At 42.3% G+C, this 19,706-nt stretch overlaps 1 protein-coding gene across 1 annotated transcript; it reads left to right on the plus strand.

Moving 5' to 3' along the window:
* Nucleotides 1-768: 768 nt before the first annotated feature.
* Nucleotides 769-16,060, plus strand: SLC35E3 (solute carrier family 35 member E3). The gene is made up of 5 exons (XM_007082228.3): nt 769-1,350; nt 2,213-2,323; nt 6,210-6,368; nt 9,358-9,440; nt 14,370-16,060. Exons 1-5 carry the CDS (start codon nt 949-951, stop codon nt 14,554-14,556), a joined length of 942 nt encoding a protein of 313 aa, XP_007082290.2. The 5' UTR covers nt 769-948; the 3' UTR covers nt 14,557-16,060.
* Nucleotides 16,061-19,706: the final 3,646 nt, after the last annotated feature.

Raw genomic sequence — 19,706 nt, forward strand, 5'->3', positions numbered from 1 at the left:
TTGCTCTCCCTAAGTTTAGATCTGATTCTTTTATTATACATTCACAGGACCACATTTTGTTACTTTGGAGAAGTAGACAAATTGCTGGCAGCCTAATCAAGGGACAAAGAAAACCCAAATGCATAGCTTTTAGAATAAGTGATAGAACAACAGATGAAATAAATTTCAAATATGTTAGATTACTATATAAAACTCTAACCAAGTATATTAGGACATTTAAGCTAAACGGGCAGTTTTCTAGAACAATTAAAAGGCCAAACATTGATTCAAAAAGAAGAAAATCTTAATAGTGTACTAACCATGAGTTTACGAGAGTTCATCATATTGTCTACTTTTTTGTATGTTTTGATTTTTAAAATAAAATGTTTAAAAACATGCTTTCAAAAAGTAATTCTTCCCCCTCTCTGGCCATGACTACATTTGCTCAGCACCTGTCTCATACATAAACCGGCCGATAGCGTGTGCACTCCACTAACTTGAGAGCAGCTGTCTAGCAAGTAAATCAAATGACACACAGGAAATGTCCAACCCCAAGAGAGAGGTCCCATATTCACCCAACCAGAGTCCAAGTTAAGGGACCAAGCAAATAAGGTACCGAGAAAGCAATTTTCCCTCACGCAGAGCCCAACGCGCCTGCGCAGGGTAGAGACTGCTCCGCCCACACCTCGGGGACGGAAGCACTGGAGCCCCGAACCACGTGGTCGCGAGCGGAGGTGGGCGGGGCGCGCGGGACGTGCTGCCGCGTCGTCACCAGCTGAATGGGCGGCGGCGGAGCATGTGTGTGTGTGGCTGAGGCTGCTGCTCGCCAGGGACGCGGAGAGTGCATGCCTCTCCCGGGTCGGACCGTGAAGCCGGCGAGGACGTGGAGGCAGCGGAGGAGGGGAAGAGCAGCCGGAGACAGACTGGCATCCCTCTCGGGAGCTTAAGGGCCCCGGCTCGGCCGGGGTTATGGCATCGCTTGCGGACCGAATGCGAGGCAACGGGCGCATCGCCGCTGGGCTCCTGCTTAACCTGCTGGTGTCCATCTGCATCGTGTTCCTAAACAAATGGATCTATGTGCACCACGGCTTCCCTAACATGAGCCTGACCCTGGTGCACTTCGTGGTCACCTGGCTGGGCTTGTACATCTGCCAGAAACTGGACATCTTTGCCCCTAAGAGTCTGCCGCCTTCCAAACTCCTCCTCCTGGCCCTCAGCTTCTGTGGCTTCGTGGTCTTCACCAATCTCTCTCTGCAGAACAACACCATAGGCACCTATCAGCTGGCCAAGGCCATGACCACGCCGGTCATCATAGTCATCCAGACCCTGTGCTACAAGAAAACCTTCTCTACCAAAATACAGCTCACGCTGGTGAGTAGCTTTAGCTTCGCAAGGCGCACCTCTAGCAACCTACCTCCTGGATCGTCTTTCTCCCCGGGAAATTTGAATGTTTAACCTTGCGCCAAGCTCTTTCCAGTCATCTTGAAATGCACAGATGAGTCATCTGTGAGTTTGTGAACTTCAGGCTTATTTGGGAGAGGTGAAAAAAGTCATCTTGGCACTCTGTTGGGCTCTTAGCCCAGAAGAGTGTGCTTGTGTGAGCTTTAGTAACTGCTGTTTGATGGAAATCCTTAAATGCTGTGATTGGTAAGAAAAGAACGCTGCATTACATTATGCAATTCAGTGTATTGGAATATCTGCAAAATCTCAAACTGAAAAACGGCCCTCCTTCGACCCAGGGGATTCAAACCATGTATGAATTAACATTAAGGGTTCAGCATAAAACATGTCTCCGAATATGTCTGCAGCGAGATACTGCAGAGGTTTCTGTGTCTTTAAATAAGAGAACATACTTTTAGCACTTAATGACTTACAGTGTTTAAATTCTTAATGCTTTTGCTATACGTTCATGCTTATATGTTGTTTAGACGCTAGTTTTGGGGGTCTGTTTACTCCTATGTGCATGCACGTTGTGTGCCTTTGTTGCAATTTGCAATGTATTGATTCATTTTACCCGGAATTTTAAATAGAATTAAATATGAACATAAATATAGAATTCACATATTTCACTTTGAGGAAATCGGTTTAACTGTTTTTTTCAGATGGAAAAAAAAATTACAGAGGTTGTTTCCCAGTGATGCTTTTATGATTAACTTTGTAAGACAACATGAAAGGAATACTAAATTTGTGTCTCATGAATTTAATCTGAACATTTACCTCTTTTTCTTTACAGATTCCTATAACTTTAGGTGTAATCCTAAATTCTTATTACGATGTGAAGTTTAATTTCCTTGGAATGGTGTTTGCTGCTCTTGGTGTTTTAGTTACATCCCTTTATCAAGTGGTTGGTAATTTTTTTTTTCTTTATGTGCCTTTTTAGCAGATTTCATAAATTTTGAAGCTGTATCCCAAGGTTTAGAAAATACAGTATAGAGACAATAGACTGTTGGGAAGAAAGCCTAATTGCATAAATTGGCTCAAGGTGAAGAGAAGAAAGGAGACAGAGAAACTTGGGTGTGATGCTCACCAAATACCTACCTACCTGGTGTAAGTGTATAATACCCATGCTTGACAGTCTGAGTTTGGGGTGATGCTATACTATCATCTGGGAAATCTTTACAAAATGAGTAGGAAGACTTTGTTCTTGAGACCGAGATCATTGGTTAAATTTATGATTGACTCTTTAATTATTAAGATTGCTGTGAAGGAATGAGTACATTTCCGAAATTTGAGCAGGAGAGGAAAATTTCAGATTTATAAATCTTTGTCTCAGAACATACGCTGCTGTTACAACTTGTATATCAGCTCCCAATAATTTGTCTCTCTCAGTATTTTATAGTATATACTATATAATATATAGTATATATATATGGGTATTTCCCTTCTTGTACTATAGCAGCACAGTGCGTTGCCTTTAGCAGGCGTTCATTAAAAATTTGTGCATGGATTCACTTACTTCATTACCATAAAGTCTCAACAAGTATGTTTTTTGTTTCTTGTACAGTGGGGAAAAATAACTTGGTGTAGGGCTCAGCGAAACAGTATTTTCTCTATACTGGAAACCTTGGCCTGGAGATTCTGGGTGAGCCTGCATGGGGAGTCAGAGCCAAAATGTGTAACCGGTTTTACCTTTTTCGCATATGTCTGCTGGTTATAAACTAAGGCATTTCTTGTTATGAATGTTGGAAGTTTACTAACACAGCCTTAGCATATGAAGCTTTCTAGTACTGATCATTTCAGAAATACTGTTATGTGAAAATTCTGGGGTTGAGGACATTTGTAAGTGGCAAGAAGCGGTGTTAACAAGAGACCAGTGGCACGAAAGGAAAGAGCACCCACTCAGTGTTGTCACTGGTCGCCAGGATACTGTGTCTTTCACTACAGAGAGTAATCAGAGGAAGTTCGGCTTTGTGCTCTAAGAAGGTTGTATTTAGGTATACTTCAGTGAGCTTAAATTTTGTTACTAGAAACAGTGAACATTCCTATTCATCCTTTTTGTTAAACTGATTTTGTGTGGCCCAGGAAGGATTAAATGTTTATTAAATATAGCAAGGAATTTTATTTATCGAACATCAGAATTTCTTACATTCCTTATATGTAATTTCAGTTCAGAGTATTAAGTGTCTCTGCCAATATGACCATTTTTGTTCCCACAAGTCTCAAAATTGCTACAGATTAGAACCAAAGGATTCTGTATCTCTCAGGCACATATTTGAAATGGGATTGACCAAGGAATGATTGTTCACAGACTAATAGGCAGAGTTTTCTATTATTAGTAAACAGTACATGTACTGTTAAGGAATAGGTATATTCCCCCAGAAATTCATTTTAAAGCTGTTTCCCATTGTATCCAGGTGTAATCTCTAAGCTATTTCTGCCTTTACTACTAGGGCATTGGAGTTAAAAGGGGCATAGGAGTTAAAAGATGAGTGATTGGGTATTAGCTTTAGTTGCAGAAAGGCTCACTTATTCAGCAGACATTTCTTTTGCTTGTTGCTCGAAGATAACAAAGATGAAAAACAGCTGTAATGCAGCATGGTAGAAACACATGTAGACAGCTGATCGCAAGTAGGATAGCTCAGGATGTGAGGAAGGATCTGAGGAACACCAGAGAGGAAGTGGCTGTTCTTCAAGGGGGTGGTGAGGTAAGACTTTATGGGCAAGTTAACGATTGAAATGGAAGGGCCCACAGGAATCTGCTGAGCAGAGAAATACAGCAGACGTCTTTCTTTGCGGTGATGTGTGAAAGTACAGAGCATTTTTGGAGAACTTGATTTATTTGGTGAGACTCTTGTTGCGTTGTGGAAGGACAAGGTCTAGGGGCGGATGAGACCAGATGGCACAGTCTTGAATGTCATGCGCTTTATCCTGCAGGGGCCAGGAAAGGGGCTTAGATAGGGGAGTGACTTGACCGTCCCCTGTGCTTGAGAAAATTAACTCCAGTGGCAGTGAAGGGTGAGTAGGAGGGGGACAAAGGGTGAAGGCAGAGCAATTAGGAAGCTCTTCGTGGCTCAGGAGGAAGACAGGAAGGCGCTGAACAGACAGTGGTAGTTGATAGAGACCCCAGAAGCCTTTTGGAGAAGGAATCAGCAGGACCTGACCGAATGTGGAATGAGGAAAGTAAGGAGTCTCATCCTTGGGGGAGATTATGTCTTTAATTATGGGAGCAACACAGGAGGAGCTAATTTGGGGAAGTGAGTACTGAGCTGCTTTTAAAACAGTCCCTGCAGATTGTGTGAGTTAAGGCGTCCGGGCAAGCTGTGGAAGTTTGAGCACGCCCTGAGAAGGAGGTCAGAGCTGGAGAGGTCTTCGGGTGTCAGTGACGTCAGTCAGGGAGATAAAAGAGAAAAAAGGCCAGACATCTACCTTAAGAATAGTAAATGGAGGAAGAGGTAAGTGAGTGCAAACCAGAAGTCAAGTTCTTCCACGAGAAACCTGTCAGGTCTGTCGAGAGCCCCCACAGGAAGAAGGCAGAGGGGTAGCCATTGGGTGTGGCTGTTGGAGGTGTGTGCCCTTTGGGAGAGCAGTTTCATTCACGGTGGGCAGAAGCCAGGGTGCACTGCAGTGAGGGAAAGTGGAGGCCCTGAGAGTTACCACCCTTCCAGGCGGTTCAATGTCAGAGACATGCAGCTGCCTCGTGAGGTTGCTAAAAGAACCGAGGAGCGGGCATCCATGCTCTGCACTCATTTTTGCTCTCTGCAGCACCCCCGGGAGCGGGCAGCAGAAGAATCGATTCTTTGTCCTTCATATTCACAGAAGACTCTTAGTTGAGGCTGGCAGGGGTATGTTTCAAATTTCCTGCTCTTCTATTTTTGTCTTGGTGAATTTCTATAGACTTCGCGTTTGTGTAACAGGATACCCAGATCTACAGGAAAAAGAATTATGTAGGAGTAGTTATTCAAAAGCCTGGCTGTTCTCTGCCAGATCTTATTCAAACGGTCTTGTCAAGCTTTCTTGAAAGTCTCCTTTTTATTCATATTTGTGCAACATTTTGAGGGCTGATGGGATCTGAGGTTTCGAGGTGTTGGTTCTCCTGAATGATGAAGTCTTTGAAAAGGGTTTGTGACTATCTAATTTCTTCCAGTGCATCAGTGCGAGATTAGCCACAGAAAAATCTGTCATCGAGAGGAAAATTCCTTCTGCCATTGATTGGGTTTTCTAAAGTGGATGAAAAGACCTCACATACTTTTCTAGCTACACACACTGGCAGCCACCTGGGGCAGCTGAGGTTTCTGTCAATCCCTAGTTAGTCTGCCCTGCCCACCCCCCATCTTCTCTTGCCTGGGGTGGGGGGGGGCAGTTTTAGAAAGAAATGAAGTCTAGCACTGTATTTCCGGTTCCTGCTTATCACCTAAATCTCCATTCCCGTCTCTTTCCCAAGATCTCTGATACTCCTGGGCCCCTGCGTGCATTCATTGATTCCCCCCATTTACTAGGGCCAGCAGGGAAGAGAGGACTCTTTTTTCTCTCTCTTCAAAGCTGAGAAGAAAACAGATTGTCACATACTGAATTTGTAAAGCTCCTTTCATCCAGGGTGCTTAAAGGACATTCGTATATATTATTGATCTTTGGCATCAAGTAGAATAATCAGGGGTTTCCTCTTCCCCGAGCACCACCCCCCCCCCAACCCGCCCCGCCAGGTCCCCATCCTTGTGACTAGAGTTGCATCATTTGTTTACTAAGTGATGCTATTTTTTTCTATCTAACTTGTTTTGTCTCCTAATTTTCAGTGGGTAGGAGCCAAACAGCATGAATTGCAAGTGAACTCAATGCAGCTGTTGTACTACCAGGCTCCGATGTCCTCCGCCATGTTACTGGTGGCCGTGCCCTTCTTTGAGCCCGTGTTTGGAGAAGGGGGAATATTCGGCCCCTGGTCAGTTTCTGCTTTGGTAAGTTCTAATTGTTATGGTGCCTAAGAACCAAGATAATCCTCCCTTTGCTATTAAGTGTGATTTTTAGTTTTCAGAGCATGATCTCAGAGCCGTTCTCACATTTATCTGTATAATCACCCTTTAAGGGAAGCAAGCTAAGGATTATTTTTTAGATGAAGAAACCAAGGCACTGTGTGTGTGTGTTCATATACATGGTTTCATGGATTCCTTCTCGCCAGCCCTCCTCCCCGTACACATTCCACACTTCATTCCTGGTCCCTGCCCCTTGAGGTGAGTCAGGTTAACATTCTAGTGTGTGTTCTTCCGTATTTTTCTCTGTGTTGTACATACCCATGTAAACACAATACACACACACCTGTATAAACATAAATTACACATTTGTTTCTTTTACAAAAGTGGGATCATAACATAAATAATTTTCTGCATCTTGCTTTTCCCACTTAATATCTCATGCAGATCTCTCCAGCTCATTCTTTTTAGTGTCTACAAAATAGATCTAGTTCTTGACCACTATGAACAGTGTTGTAGTAAACATCCTTACACGTATGTCTTCAGGAACTGGTACTTTTTCCCTTTGGAATAGAGTCCCAAGAGTAGAATTGCCAGATCAAAGGGATATGCACTTTGGGGACATTTTAAGTTAGAAAGTATAGTCTCCCTGCTTAGGGAAGGAATTTCTGCCTCCCACAACTTTAACCTTTGGAACACTGTCAGTGGAAAAGTCTTGTTTGTTGGTGCTGGTAACTTATCAAACTTGGATAGCCCTTACTCTGTTCCAAGAACTATTCCAACACTTTGCAAATATTAACTTATTTAATCCTCACATTTTATTTTTTTAATCTACTTTATTAGTTGGATACTATTATTATCCTCATATTTAGGATATAGGATGAGGAAGCTGAGGGACAGAGTTAAGGAGCTGACTCAAGATCCCACAGCCAGTAGGCGGAGCCAGAGCCTGAGTCCAGGCATGCTAGCTCCAGAACCCCTGTTCTTAAGTGCTCTGCTTTGCTCCCTGTGAGCAGAATGCCAGTTATTTCAAGTGCGTAGACTCTGGCATATAACCTTTCTTCCACAGTAGAAATCCCTTGACCATCCCTCAGATAATATTTCCTTTTAATTTAGTTCTAGCCATCTTGGTTACCTGCTTTTCAAATTTAGTGCAGCTTAGAGACCTTAAACTAGAAGGAGGGGGTCTTATGCAATAGACCCTCTGACAGATTCAAAACAGAGAAAAGCAGCAGGAAGTCCCTCCCTCCCCAAAAGTCAGAGGAACTAAGACCATAGCAGTTGCAGTCCATTTAATATGAAAAAGTCACTTTCATTCCTTAATGTCCCTAGAAGGCATCATTGCCTCAAAGTAAAGCATGCAATTGTGTTTTTAATGATATGCCAAGTCATCAAGAATTATGTAACATTCTGTCAACTCAATAAAATTAACAATGGTATATTTCTAGAAGGATTTTTTAAGAAGCCCTAGTAGCCTAATGGATAAGGCATTGGCCTCCTAGAAGCAGTTTTTAAAATCTTTAGTGAACAAGGTTCTCTTAGTTGAAAATGTAACAGACCTCACTGTTGTAAAACTAATGAGGTATTACTGTTTTTACCTAAATAGGACACAAATCCAGCTCCTTTAGTCCTGACCGCAGTGCTCTAAAAACTGATAAAAGCCCCAGGGGACAGAAGGAATCTTCAAATACGACATGTTTTCTTTGGAATGTAGATTTCTTACATTCCACAGAAAATGTTTTATCTAAATTCTCTTATTTTAGAAATAGAAAATGACTTTATAACTCTTTAAATACAATTGTGGGAAAGGTTTGGACAGATGTCCTATGTGCATACAGTGGTACAACCACTTTGTCCCCTGTCCTCAGCCGGGTTGGCTTATTCACATCCCATGCACAGCCTTGTGTTCTCATGCCTCTGTGCTTTGGCCCCTACTGTTCCCTCTGCTTGGGACCCTACCACTACTTCTGCCTCTAATCTGTACGTACATTCAAGATCCAAACAGTCGTTCCCTATCCCAGCCCCAAATGACATCTGTCTAGAGATTCATATAAAACCTGTCGTGTGTTTGCCTGGCAACGCTCAAGACTTTTCTATTTCCAGAGCTCACTCTCTTTCATGTGGTTATAGAGGTAGCCTAGCAGAGTCGGTTACCAACAGAGACTTTAGAATCAGGCTGCCCTGGCCTTAAATCTCAGCCCTACCACTTACTGTCTGTGTGATCGAAGGCCAGTCACTTTTCTTCTCTGTGTTCATCTGTAAAAAGGGATGGTATTTACTACCTCATGGGCATTTGTGAGGGTTAAATGAATTAATATATGTAAAACATTTAGGACAATTCTTGGCATGTAGTGAGTACTATGTAAGCGTAAGCTATGATTATCATGGTTTTTATTATGTCCTCAAGTGGTTTCTGAGCTCTTTGAAGACAAGACCCTACTCTGTTCCTCAGAAGGTGTGGCCTAGCTTCATAGATACTCAATGAATTCTTAGCGATTTAATTTAAATAAGAATATACATGAGCTATTAACTAGAAAAATCTCTGGAAAGGATATGTGCAAAGGTATTAACAGTGGTGGGTAGTTAGGATTGTAAGAAGTCCTTATGTGCTTTTTGCTTATCTTTGTTTTCTGATTTTTCTATAAGCAGTCTGTATTACTTTTATAACTAGAAATTATTACAGAATAATTTTTCTTCAGATGGATAAGAAAAATGAACCTGGAAATTCACATTCAGAGGCAGGATGTTACTGGAGAATTTTCCATTGCGTTTTGTAGACAAAATTACATTTCTGAATACTATTCATTCTGCTATTTTACCCTCCGTTCTTGTTGTCTCCAAAATGGATTCTTTTAAAAATCTTGTTCTAATGGTTGTCATTTACATTTTTAGAAATGCCTAACAAAGTGTATTTTTACTAGGTGACTATAATGATCGCAACTGCTTTACATGAATAATTCTTTGGGTTTGTTTGTAGCTTATGGTGCTGCTGTCTGGAGTAATAGCTTTCATGGTGAACTTATCAATTTATTGGATCATTGGGAACACTTCACCAGTCACGTATCCTTTTCCTAGTAACTTACAAATGCATCATCTTCTATTTTCTAAAACTCTGTCACATTCGTTTCCTTCTAGGAGTCTTGCACTAACTATTGCGTGGCCTACTTTGAGTAGATAGACTTATCTTTAGTCTTTTACCGTATCTTTCCACTCTGGACTCTATGGAAACTTAAAGAAATGTGAGCTGGGGAAATGTGTTAGTTTTCTGTATCATGAATGCTTTTGAATTTTCTTAAGTAGTAAGTGACCTTTTCCCTTATCAAAATTAACATGGAGCACCAATCCTTGCACATAGTGGAGTTCAATAAATATTTGTTGAGTGAATAATGGACTGGACACCAGGTTTTAAAATCACTTTTCAGTCTCTTTGGTAATAAAGTAGGGGTACAGCTAATCCAAAAACAAAAGATAATTTCAGACCATTGACATCTGACTTTGGAACCTGTTTTTGTACTTACTTGGATATTGGTGTGCCTGTTTTTCTCAATATTACTTTCAATCAAGAAATGAATCAGGCCTTGAAGAAGTGAATCTGAATGACTAGCATTTTGCTTGTAGTTCTGTTTCTCTTCTCATTTATCTCTGCCTCCACTCTTTTTTAAAAAAATTTTTTTTAATGTGTGGTTTTTTGTTTTTTGGGTTTTTTTTGAGAGAGAGAGACAGAGCAAGCAGTGGAGGGACAGAGACAGAGGGAGACACTGAATCAGAAGCAGGCTTCAGGCTTTGAGCTATCAGCACAGAGCCCGACGTGGGGCTCAAACCCACAGACCACGAGATCATGACCTGAGCTGAAGTCGGCCACTCAACCAACTGAGCCACCCTGGCGCCCCCCTCTGCCTCCACTCTTAAGCAGATGCAAAGAAAGATTTCCCCAGGGGCACCTAGGTCACTCAGTCAGTGAAGCATCTGACTCTTGATTTCTGCTCAGGTCATGATCTCACAGTTTGTCAGTTCAAGCCCCATGTCAGGCTCTGCACTGACAGTGCAGAGCCGGTTTGGGATTCTATCCCTCCCTCTCTCTGTGCCTCTCCACCATGTTCTCTGTCTCTCTCAAGAAATAAACTTTTTAAAAAGTCTTAAACAATTTACTGAAAAAAAAAAAAAAGGATTTCCCCAAATGAGAGAGGTAGTTTAGTAACGTTATGTCCAAGTGTGCTGATTGATTTAAATGAGTGTACACTGAGATGCCAGCAAAGTAAAAAAGCAACATATTTACCAACTATCAATAAATACCAACAAGTTATAATAAGAATTATATTTTTATTTTCATTTTAATGTTTTATTTGTTTTTGAGAGCACGCAAGCGGGGGAGGCACAGAGAGAGAGGGAGACGGAAGATCCAAAGTGGGGTCTGCACTGATAGCAGAGAGCCTGATGCGGGGCTCGAACTCATGAACCGTGACCTCATGACCTAAGCCAAAGTCAGATTCTCAACCGACTGAGCCACCCAGGTGCCCTAAGAATAATATTTTTGAAGAACCAACACTAAATAAATATTTCTTTGTACCAGGCACTGTTAGAAAGAAACACCTAAGGTGTATTAGGCATCACACTCTCAAAGCAGCTCTGTGAGTTAAATTCTATCATTTTATGTTGTAAAGGCGGAAACGGAGGTGCAGAGAGGTTAAATAACTCACTGACAGTCATATGTGTAGTATTCAGATTTGAACCCATGGCAGTCTAGTCCCAGAACTTGTGCACCATGCTGCCAAATCAAGGCATTCGATGATGTGCCCTGGTTTAAGAACATTCATTCATTCAACAAATATTTATTGAACAATTCACTGTAAACCATGCATTGACTTAGTAAGTATTTACATGATGGCATATGTACTCTATGTTCGGCACTGGAGGTACTGTGGTGAACCAAATAGACAAAACTCTTTGTTCTCACAGGTTTCAATTCTGGCGAGGAAGGCTATAAACAAGAAAATATTTAACATACCCATCTAGAGCGTTAGATTGGGTTAAGTGCCGAGGAGAAAAAGTAGAGCCGGAAAGAGGATCCAAAATGCTGGGGACTGGGTTGCAACCTCGGAGGGGGTAGTCAGGAAGGCATCTACAGAAAGGGGACTTGTAAATGAAAACCCGAAGGAAGTGAAGTCGCCCCATGCAGATTGGGATGAAGAGTGTTCCCGGTGGTGAGAGGCCCTGGGGAAACAAGGAAGCCTTGTAGAGTGGCAGCAGGAAGAGTACAGGGCGGAGAATAGTAAGGCTCTGAGAGGAACCGGGCGCCGGGCTGAGCAGAGCTTTTACATACAGACTGTGACTGTGACTTTTACATACAGACTGTGACTGTGACTTTTACGTACAGACCGGGTGAGATGGGAAGCTGTGGGCGCTTGGAGCAGGAAAATGACGTGATTTTACTTATGTTCTAATAGGATCAGTCTGGGATGCTGTGTTGAGAACGGACTGAAGCACGGTTTTTCAGACTCAGTGCTGTTGACCTTGGGGGTTGGACAGTCCTTTGTGGCAGAGGCCTGTCCTACACATTGTAAGATGTCTAGCAGCGTCCTGGCTTCTACCCGCTAGATGCCCCAAGTATGACGGCCAAAAATGTGTCCGGACCTTTCTGGTGGCAAAATCACCCCGGTTGAGAACCACTGCACTAAAAAAGGCAGGAGAAGAAGGGAGCCCAGAGAAGTAATGGTGGTTTGGTACCAGGATGGTAGCAGTGGATATAGTGAGAAGTGATTGGATTCTGGGTATATTTTCCAGTGGCACCAGGAGGTTTTGCTGACAAATTGTGGACAGTATATTGGAGAGGGAGCAGGTTGGCTCACATGGTTTTGGCCCGAGTACCTGGTAGAATGGCGCTGCCGTCAGCTGAAATTGGACAGCCCAAAGGAAGCTTTGGGGTAGCGAGCTGCGGGTAGAACAAGTCTGAGCGTCCAGGATCGAGGTTCTCAGATGCAGATATTCCAGAGAGAGTTGTGTGTCGCGTGTAGATGTTTAAAGCAGTGGGGCTGGTTGAGATTAGCAAGCAAACAAGCAGAAGAAGAGCCGCCCAAAGATGGAGTCCCTGGTCGTGTCAGCATTTACTCCTCCACAGATGAGAGGAGCTGGCAGCAGAGGCCGAGGAGGAGCAACCGAAGGAGGGGAGGGAAGTGATTCAGACCCCACGTAAGGAGAAGGGGTCAGCTGTGCCGACAGGCCAAGTCAGGGAAGGCCGGGAATTGAGGAGGGGGCTTGGTAAGGTGGGGGTGCAGACATTCTGACGAGAGCTGGGTGTCAAGGTGAAAGCCTGACCGGAGCAGAGAGCAGAATTAGAGAGGGGAATCGGAAATACCAGGTATAGACTGTTCCTTTTTGATTTAATTGAATGTATTATTATTTTTTTTTTTTACCTCACTGAAGAATTTCTTTAAATTTGCCTCCCCTCCAGTATAAACATCTTCCACAGATCGTGAACTCCTTAAAAAGAGAGGCTGTGGCGTAAGGCAACACTGAGCGTGTTAGAGCCACTGCACTTTGAGATCGTTCATAATGGGCAATGAAGCATGTGTTGTGGTGGTTACAACTAATGTCCTGGGGAAGACCCTCTGCCCTCCAGGATATCACTTCCAGTGGCTCAGGCAGCTGCAGGTACCCTGGCGCGCGGCCTGCGCCCTCCTGCCCAGAAGGAGCTTCCGGGCTGCTTGGCTGGCCCCCCAACGGGGGCCGGAGCCCGGGTTTCGAGGTCAGACAGCTCGAGGGCTGCACCCCCGGGCCCACCGCTCCCTGTGCACCTGAGCCGCCTGTGAGTGCTGTCGGCTGTCACCGCCCTCTCTTAGGAATCGGGGGTGATAACATCTACAGCATCAGGCTGCCGGGAGTGTTTGAGAGAATACGCGTCAAGCACCTGGCAGATGTTGACTCTGCATCAGCACTGCTGTTGACAGCTGCTGACACGTGTGGGGCTTGCCACGTGCTGGAAAGTTTGCACACACTCTCTAGTTCGTCCCCTCGGTAGCACTGTGAGGGAGCTTTTATCCATTTCCGTCCTATAGACGCAGAAACTGAGGCACAGAGCACTGGCTGCTTCTGTTAGCATTATCCGAAGAGTCGCGGGGTACACATCAAACCTCTGAACAAATAGTCGTAAAATACGGTAAGAACAACTTTTAAAGGAGTGAGGTGTGTGTGTGTGTAGTCTGTTTTTTAAGAACAGTGATTTGGAAACCCCTAATCCAGCAGCACTTTACTGCTGGCCACGCACCAGACTAGAACATGGGCTTGGAGTTAAATAGACCCGTCCGTGTTTGGACTCCAGCTCTGCCACTTACTAACTCTGTGATCTAAGTTACTTGAAGTCCTTGGGCCCCGACAGTTACAGGACGGGAAGAGTGATACTGTGGTGAAGGTAAATGTCATGCTTAATACAGTGGGGTGACCCACACATCTAGCATAGCGCCTAGCATGTCGTTGGTGCTGGGTCTTACTCCCGATACTGTCCCTGTTTCCCTCCTAAACTTAAGCATACTGGATGTGTTCACCTTGAGTCTGGTCTCCGGGGCCGCCACACCTCCCTTCATGTGCCAAGGGAAGTTTATTAGAAATAGCACTAGGAAATATAAGTGGCTCAGCAGAATATCTTCTCTGTACCTTGTTCTGAATTCCTTTTCCAACCTTATCGTATAGCCCCTTTTCTTTTCTTTTCTTTTCTTTTGGGAGAGAAAGAGTTGAGGCGCTCTCCTGTCACTGTTGCTGAAGTCTTCTGAAGGAACTAGGACTGATTCAGATTGAAGTTCTCGTTTCTCAGATGGGGGGGCCAATTCAATCCATGCTCCATGAGGCTCTTCCAGCCACAGGAAGGCTTTGCTTCGTATGTACGTGTGTGCGTGTGTGTGAATATGACATCTAGCTTGCTTTTCCTTCTGTGTGTGTGTGTATGTGAATAGAACAGTCTAGCTTGTTGGGTTTTTTATCCTTATCCACAAACTTCAGCTATAACATGTTCGGACACTTCAAGTTCTGCATCACTTTATTTGGAGGATATGTTTTATTTAAGGATCCATTGTCAATTAATCAGGGTCTTGGCATGTTATGCACGTTATTTGGCATTCTCGCTTATACCCATTTTAAACTCAGTGAACAGGAAGGAAGTAAGAGTAAATTGGTACAGCGTCCTTAATTGGGTTTTGGTGGAGAAAAGAAAGCCACCCCCAGAAGATAAAAGGCGTTAAGTGTGCAAGTTACCTTCAAAGAAGAAGAAAAAATTACATTGCCAAATTTGTTGAATGATGGTTTGCAAGAAGTAACACAAAGGAAATTTTGTTCATAAATACAACTTTCTCTTTTAGAGTACCTCTAAAACAATGGCTTGTGCTTCTTTTCAAGGATTGGTTATATGAAGTCTGTAGGATGGTTTGGTTATACCAAATGAAATACAGGAAATTAAAATTCTATAATAGTGACAAAGGAATCCGTATCACTGTACTACAGAGGTGTCATGGTTTTTAAGTGTTCCAGCCCTTCTGAGGAAGGACACAGAGGACTCCTCTCCTTGCTCGTAGGTGGCCTGCAGTGTGAGCTCTTTTAGAATTTCAGCCAAAATGTGCAAGTCAGAAGTTAAATCCAGCATTTCTGTTTTAGTTGCTTTAGTATAACCTCCTGATCATTTAACTTACAGAAATGAAATATCATTTATAGAAAACAAAGTATAGGAAAGAAGACCATCAGACAAAATCCAATTCTAAAAGCGCTATATTTCTGGTAGAAGATAGATATGAGAAGTTATATGTTATCCAGAAAACCACAGTTGCCACAGGTATTCTCTTATTTCTGAGCTCTCTCTGAGCTCTAGAGACACTATGGGAAGTTAAAAAACAAAATAGCTCCGTGTTGAAACAGTCCAAAGAGAAGATGATGGATGGAATTGAGCAGGTGTCTCCTCCCATTCTCCTGGCCTCTTTGAGCATTTCACGTTGGTAATTTCCTAATACCACCTCCCTGCTATCACCCCCTACCTACCACATTGGAGGTATCCGTAGAGCTTCCGTTGGCATTGAACGATTTGCAGTGAACTACGTTCGATCTTTCTAAGGTGGCTGAGGAAAATTTTCAGGCGACAAGTCAGGGCAAATAGTGTCCAAACATTTGGCAGAAACTTGGTGAAAATATGAGGGAAGGTTTTAAAGAGAAGCAGAAGAATAATCAATATTTAGCGAGTTCTGCTAGTTTTTAAAGGGATAATTTTCTAAAAAATTAGGTTGCAGGGGAACTACAGGGTTTCCACTTAAGGAAATACAGTGCTACATATTTACTTGCAAAGTGTCTTTCTGCCTTCCAGCTTCTTGACATTGGAGGGTTAAAAGCTGTCATTAATAATGTCTCACAAGAAATTGACTGAGACAGATAACCCCTCTTGTAATAAATGGTTCTTTTAAAAAATATTACTTATAAACGTTAAATGAAAAAACAACTCTTAAGAGGACAAAGAGCCACGTGAATAAAATGTACCTTCTAAGATTTTTTTTTTCCCCTGGCCTGTTTGAAATGAAAAGCCTCACTGAAAATCTATTTTGACAGAATTTTAGTGTATCGGTCCATTAGTTGTGTGACTGGTACGTATGATTTTCTGTTTTTGTTTTAAATATTCTTTGGTTCTGGGGCTCAGTCAGTTGAGCGTTGACTCGTGAGTTCGGCTCAGGTCATGATCCCAGGGTCGTGGGATTGAGCCATGTGTTGGGCTCTGTGCTGAGTGTGGAATCTGCTTGAGAGTCTCTCTCTTCCTCTGCCCCTCTCCCCAGCTTGCACTCTCTCTCTGTCCAAAAATATAAATAAATGAATGAATAGTAAGTATTCTTTGGTTCTCAGTTTCTAAAGATATATTTTATTGTGCTAAGAATTACAAAGCAATTTGTCTTACCAGATGAGCCTTAGGCATTATGTTTGTCTAAGAAATGTTGTCTGTGTGTGTTCAAACCAACATACAATTATTTCCCCAAAGCTGGAGAAAAATATTTCAGCGCCGTGAGGATTATGTGACTTCTGTACACTGACAGCTGAGTTGATTTGTGCTATGTGCAAATTCTTTTTCATTGTAAACACTTGGGGTATAGTAAATGTCGGGGGAGGGCTATAATAAACGACTGATGTCAGGAATGCAATGAGAAGGTTGGCTCAAGATCGAGTAGGGGTACGTGTATATAGAAGTGAATAAAATATGTACTACTGGAACTAGAGTCTGATAAACATTTTTTGCCCTGAAAATGATCTTCCCATTGAAAAGGAAATTCCTGGGGAAATGAGGAGGCCCGACCACAGAAACAAACCAGAAACACAGTGCTGTGGATGAACGCCCACTGTCCTTTCGTTACAGATGTAACTACACTTGTTTTTAATCTTGTGTTAAATGGCTGAATTTCAGTTTTATCTGTTACAAATAAAGAGAACCTGTTATTTTTACTTTCCTGTTGTGTGTCAGAACTTATTAGAACCAGTGGAAGAAGGATGGCATCCATGTGTATATGCATTGGTAATGCTGGCCTGTCCAGCTCCCAAAAATGCAGAATCTAATAAAGTAAAATTTTTAAATAACATAGGGGCGTCTGTCTGGCTCAGTTAGTGGTGCACGCAACTCTTGATCTTGGGGTTTTGCGTTCGAGCCCCATGTTGGATATAAACATTACTTAAAAATAAAATCTTAAATGACGTAAAGGAGAAATCTGTCTCTGAAATGAGGCAAGCTTTCTCCTGTTTCATTTTTAAAATGCTTTTTAAACCTTGCCGTTTTTAAGTCTTAGCTGTCTTTTTAATTTATTTAAAAGCAACAGTATTAATCAGGCACTGCACATTGACTCCATCAGTAAACAGTTGTTGGGTGAATTCGTGTACAGAATGGCCAAAGGTGAAAGTCTGAGTAAAAGAATGGAGACCAGATTTATTAGATGTATTCTGTTTTGCATTTCCGTTTCTAAACTTGAACTGGGTTTTACTTGCCAACCTCAGGAATATGATGATCATTTTATTCACTCGGCAGAAGTTTATTGAACATATGTGCCAGATACTCTAGGAGGCACTGTGCAAAGGTAGTCCTTTTATGCCAAAACAGTCTTGTATTCCCTATGATCTTAAACTTCTGTCGAGCAGAAAAGATAGACATTAAATAAAAACAGAGTGAATTTATGATTACAAATACAGGTAAATGCTAAAAACCTAATTCTCTAGAGCATATAGCAAGCATCTGGCCCAGGTTGGCTGTCCGTGAAGGTGTCTGTGAAGAAAAGATGACTGAGATGGGATGTGATGAATTTATGGAAGTTAGGTAAGTGAAGAGAGGGGATCACACTCTCGTAAAAAGGGAAGGCACGTTCAAAGACCCATTGGTTGGAGGACTTATAATGAGTCTAAAGAACTGCAAACAGGATGGAGGATAAAGGCTACATTTCAAGGAGGGAAGGTAAGGTGGAACATGAGACTGGAAAGGAAGGCCGGCCTCAGACCATGGGACACCTTGCAGGCTATGTTAGGAATCTAGTACGAGCAAAGGGGAGTGTTCTGAGTGTTTTCGCAGGCAACCCCTTTGTCTTGAAACTAATGGAGGAGAACCAGAGGGATGCTGGGAGACAATGTACAGAGATATGATAGCTTGAGAGGGAGGAGTGGCGGTGAGATGTTAGAGCGGGACAGTCCAAGAGAATTTAATAGATGGCATCAACCGGGCTTGAGATGGATTGGAAATGGAGGGCACGGAGGAGGTGACGTCGGGAATCACGTGTGTCTGGTGTAGCTGGAGAGAGAATGGTGCCATTCGTGAAATAAACACAAGACGGGGTGTGACATGGGAAGGAGGAAGATTATGAGTTCGTACATAGCCATCCAGATTTTGAGGTGTCTTTGAGACATCCAGTTAAAAATGGAAGGTCTAGAAGGCAGGAAGTTTTTTAGTTGGAGTGGAGATAACACATGGGGAGTTCACAGAGTGTGCCTGATATGGAAGAAAACATAGATCAGGATGGGCTTCCCCAGGAGGCTCATATAAAGCAAGAAGACCGTTTACTACTGCGCCTTGAGGAACTCCAGCATAGACTGGTGGAGGAATAGAATTCTGAGAAGGAAAAAAAGAGGTAGGAGAAAAACGATAATGTAATGGGAGAGAGGGTGGGCAAATGCGACAACACTACTGAGAAGGTTAAGGTAGGTGTGTACAGAAAAGTAGCCATTGCATTTACTGACAATTCACTGTTGACCTTAGTAAGGCTGTTTCAGTGCAGTGATGGTGGCAAAAAGCAGATTGGAGCAGGCAGAGACATTTGTGGGTGAGAGGAAAGGATATGGAATCCTAGAGTAAAGACAATTCTGTTTCTTTTGCAACATGCAATATTGCAAGTGATATTGAATGTAGGTTGACATGAGCTGGGAGCTTTTTGTGTGTAAGTCGAAGACTTTAATGGTAAATTATTATTATAAATAAAATTGGAAACCACCTTGTAAGTAGTATACATACTTCTTTCTGTAAAAGGGATGATCTTTTGCCCTGAAAAGGAGTTTCATTTTTGGCTCCTGAAGGTATTCTTGAAATATGGGTTGCTATTAATAAAATTGTTTGCAAGCCTATTAAGGAATGATCCGTTGTGCATTTTTTGGTTTCTGTTATTGCTAAGGTTAGAAAAAGATAAACCTGCTGAGAGAAAGACCAGTCTCAGTCTGGGAGCTAGCATGGCACGATGGAATGGGTTAGCCTGGAAATCAAGGCTAACCATGACTTTCAGTCCAGGCTCTGCAATTAAATAGTCTTTGACTTTGGGCAAACTGCTTGACTCTTGGCTCTCAGTTTCGTCATCTACAAAATGAGGGCCTGGATCCAGATAATTTCCAAGGGACTCTTCATCTCCAAAATTCCCTGGTTCTGCTTTTTCAGATCAAAATTAAAATTTCTCATTTGTTTATGTTGAGAGCAGATGTGATTAACTGAGAAAGATTTTGTTTGACCCCTATAAGAATTCTTCTTGTTCATGTGCATTTTTTTTTTACTGATGGATTGTTCTTAGAAATTATCTTCAAAACATTAAAGGTAATTTATTTTCATGTTATGTTAGAAGGCATGATTTCATTTGATTTATCAAAATTGCTTCACACTCTATATGAAGTGATTGGAAGGTAAATTATTGCCCATTCACTGAATTTTTTATGGCTATTTGGGGGATATTTTTTGCTACGCTGTTTTTAATTTGGAAAAGAGCCCATCACCCAAGCCACAGTAATTCACATTTTTCTATTTAAAAATCCCATAAATACTATGTACCCCACAAGAACAAGCCTGCTTATTTATTTAACCAG

The sequence above is a fragment of the Panthera tigris genome, chromosome B4 (assembly GCF_018350195.1).
Source record: "Panthera tigris isolate Pti1 chromosome B4, P.tigris_Pti1_mat1.1, whole genome shotgun sequence".
NCBI classification, from domain to species: Eukaryota; Metazoa; Chordata; class Mammalia; order Carnivora; family Felidae; genus Panthera; species Panthera tigris.

Coding starts and splice junctions, on each gene's coding strand:
- SLC35E3 (XM_007082228.3), top strand. CDS start 949: ATGGCATCGCTTGCGGACCGAATGCGAGGCAACGGGCGCATCGCCGCT. Junction 1,351..2,212: donor CCAAAATACAGCTCACGCTG/GTGAGTAGCTTT, acceptor TTTTCTTTACAG/ATTCCTATAACTTTAGGTGT. Junction 6,369..9,357: donor CCTGGTCAGTTTCTGCTTTG/GTAAGTTCTAAT, acceptor GTTTGTTTGTAG/CTTATGGTGCTGCTGTCTGG.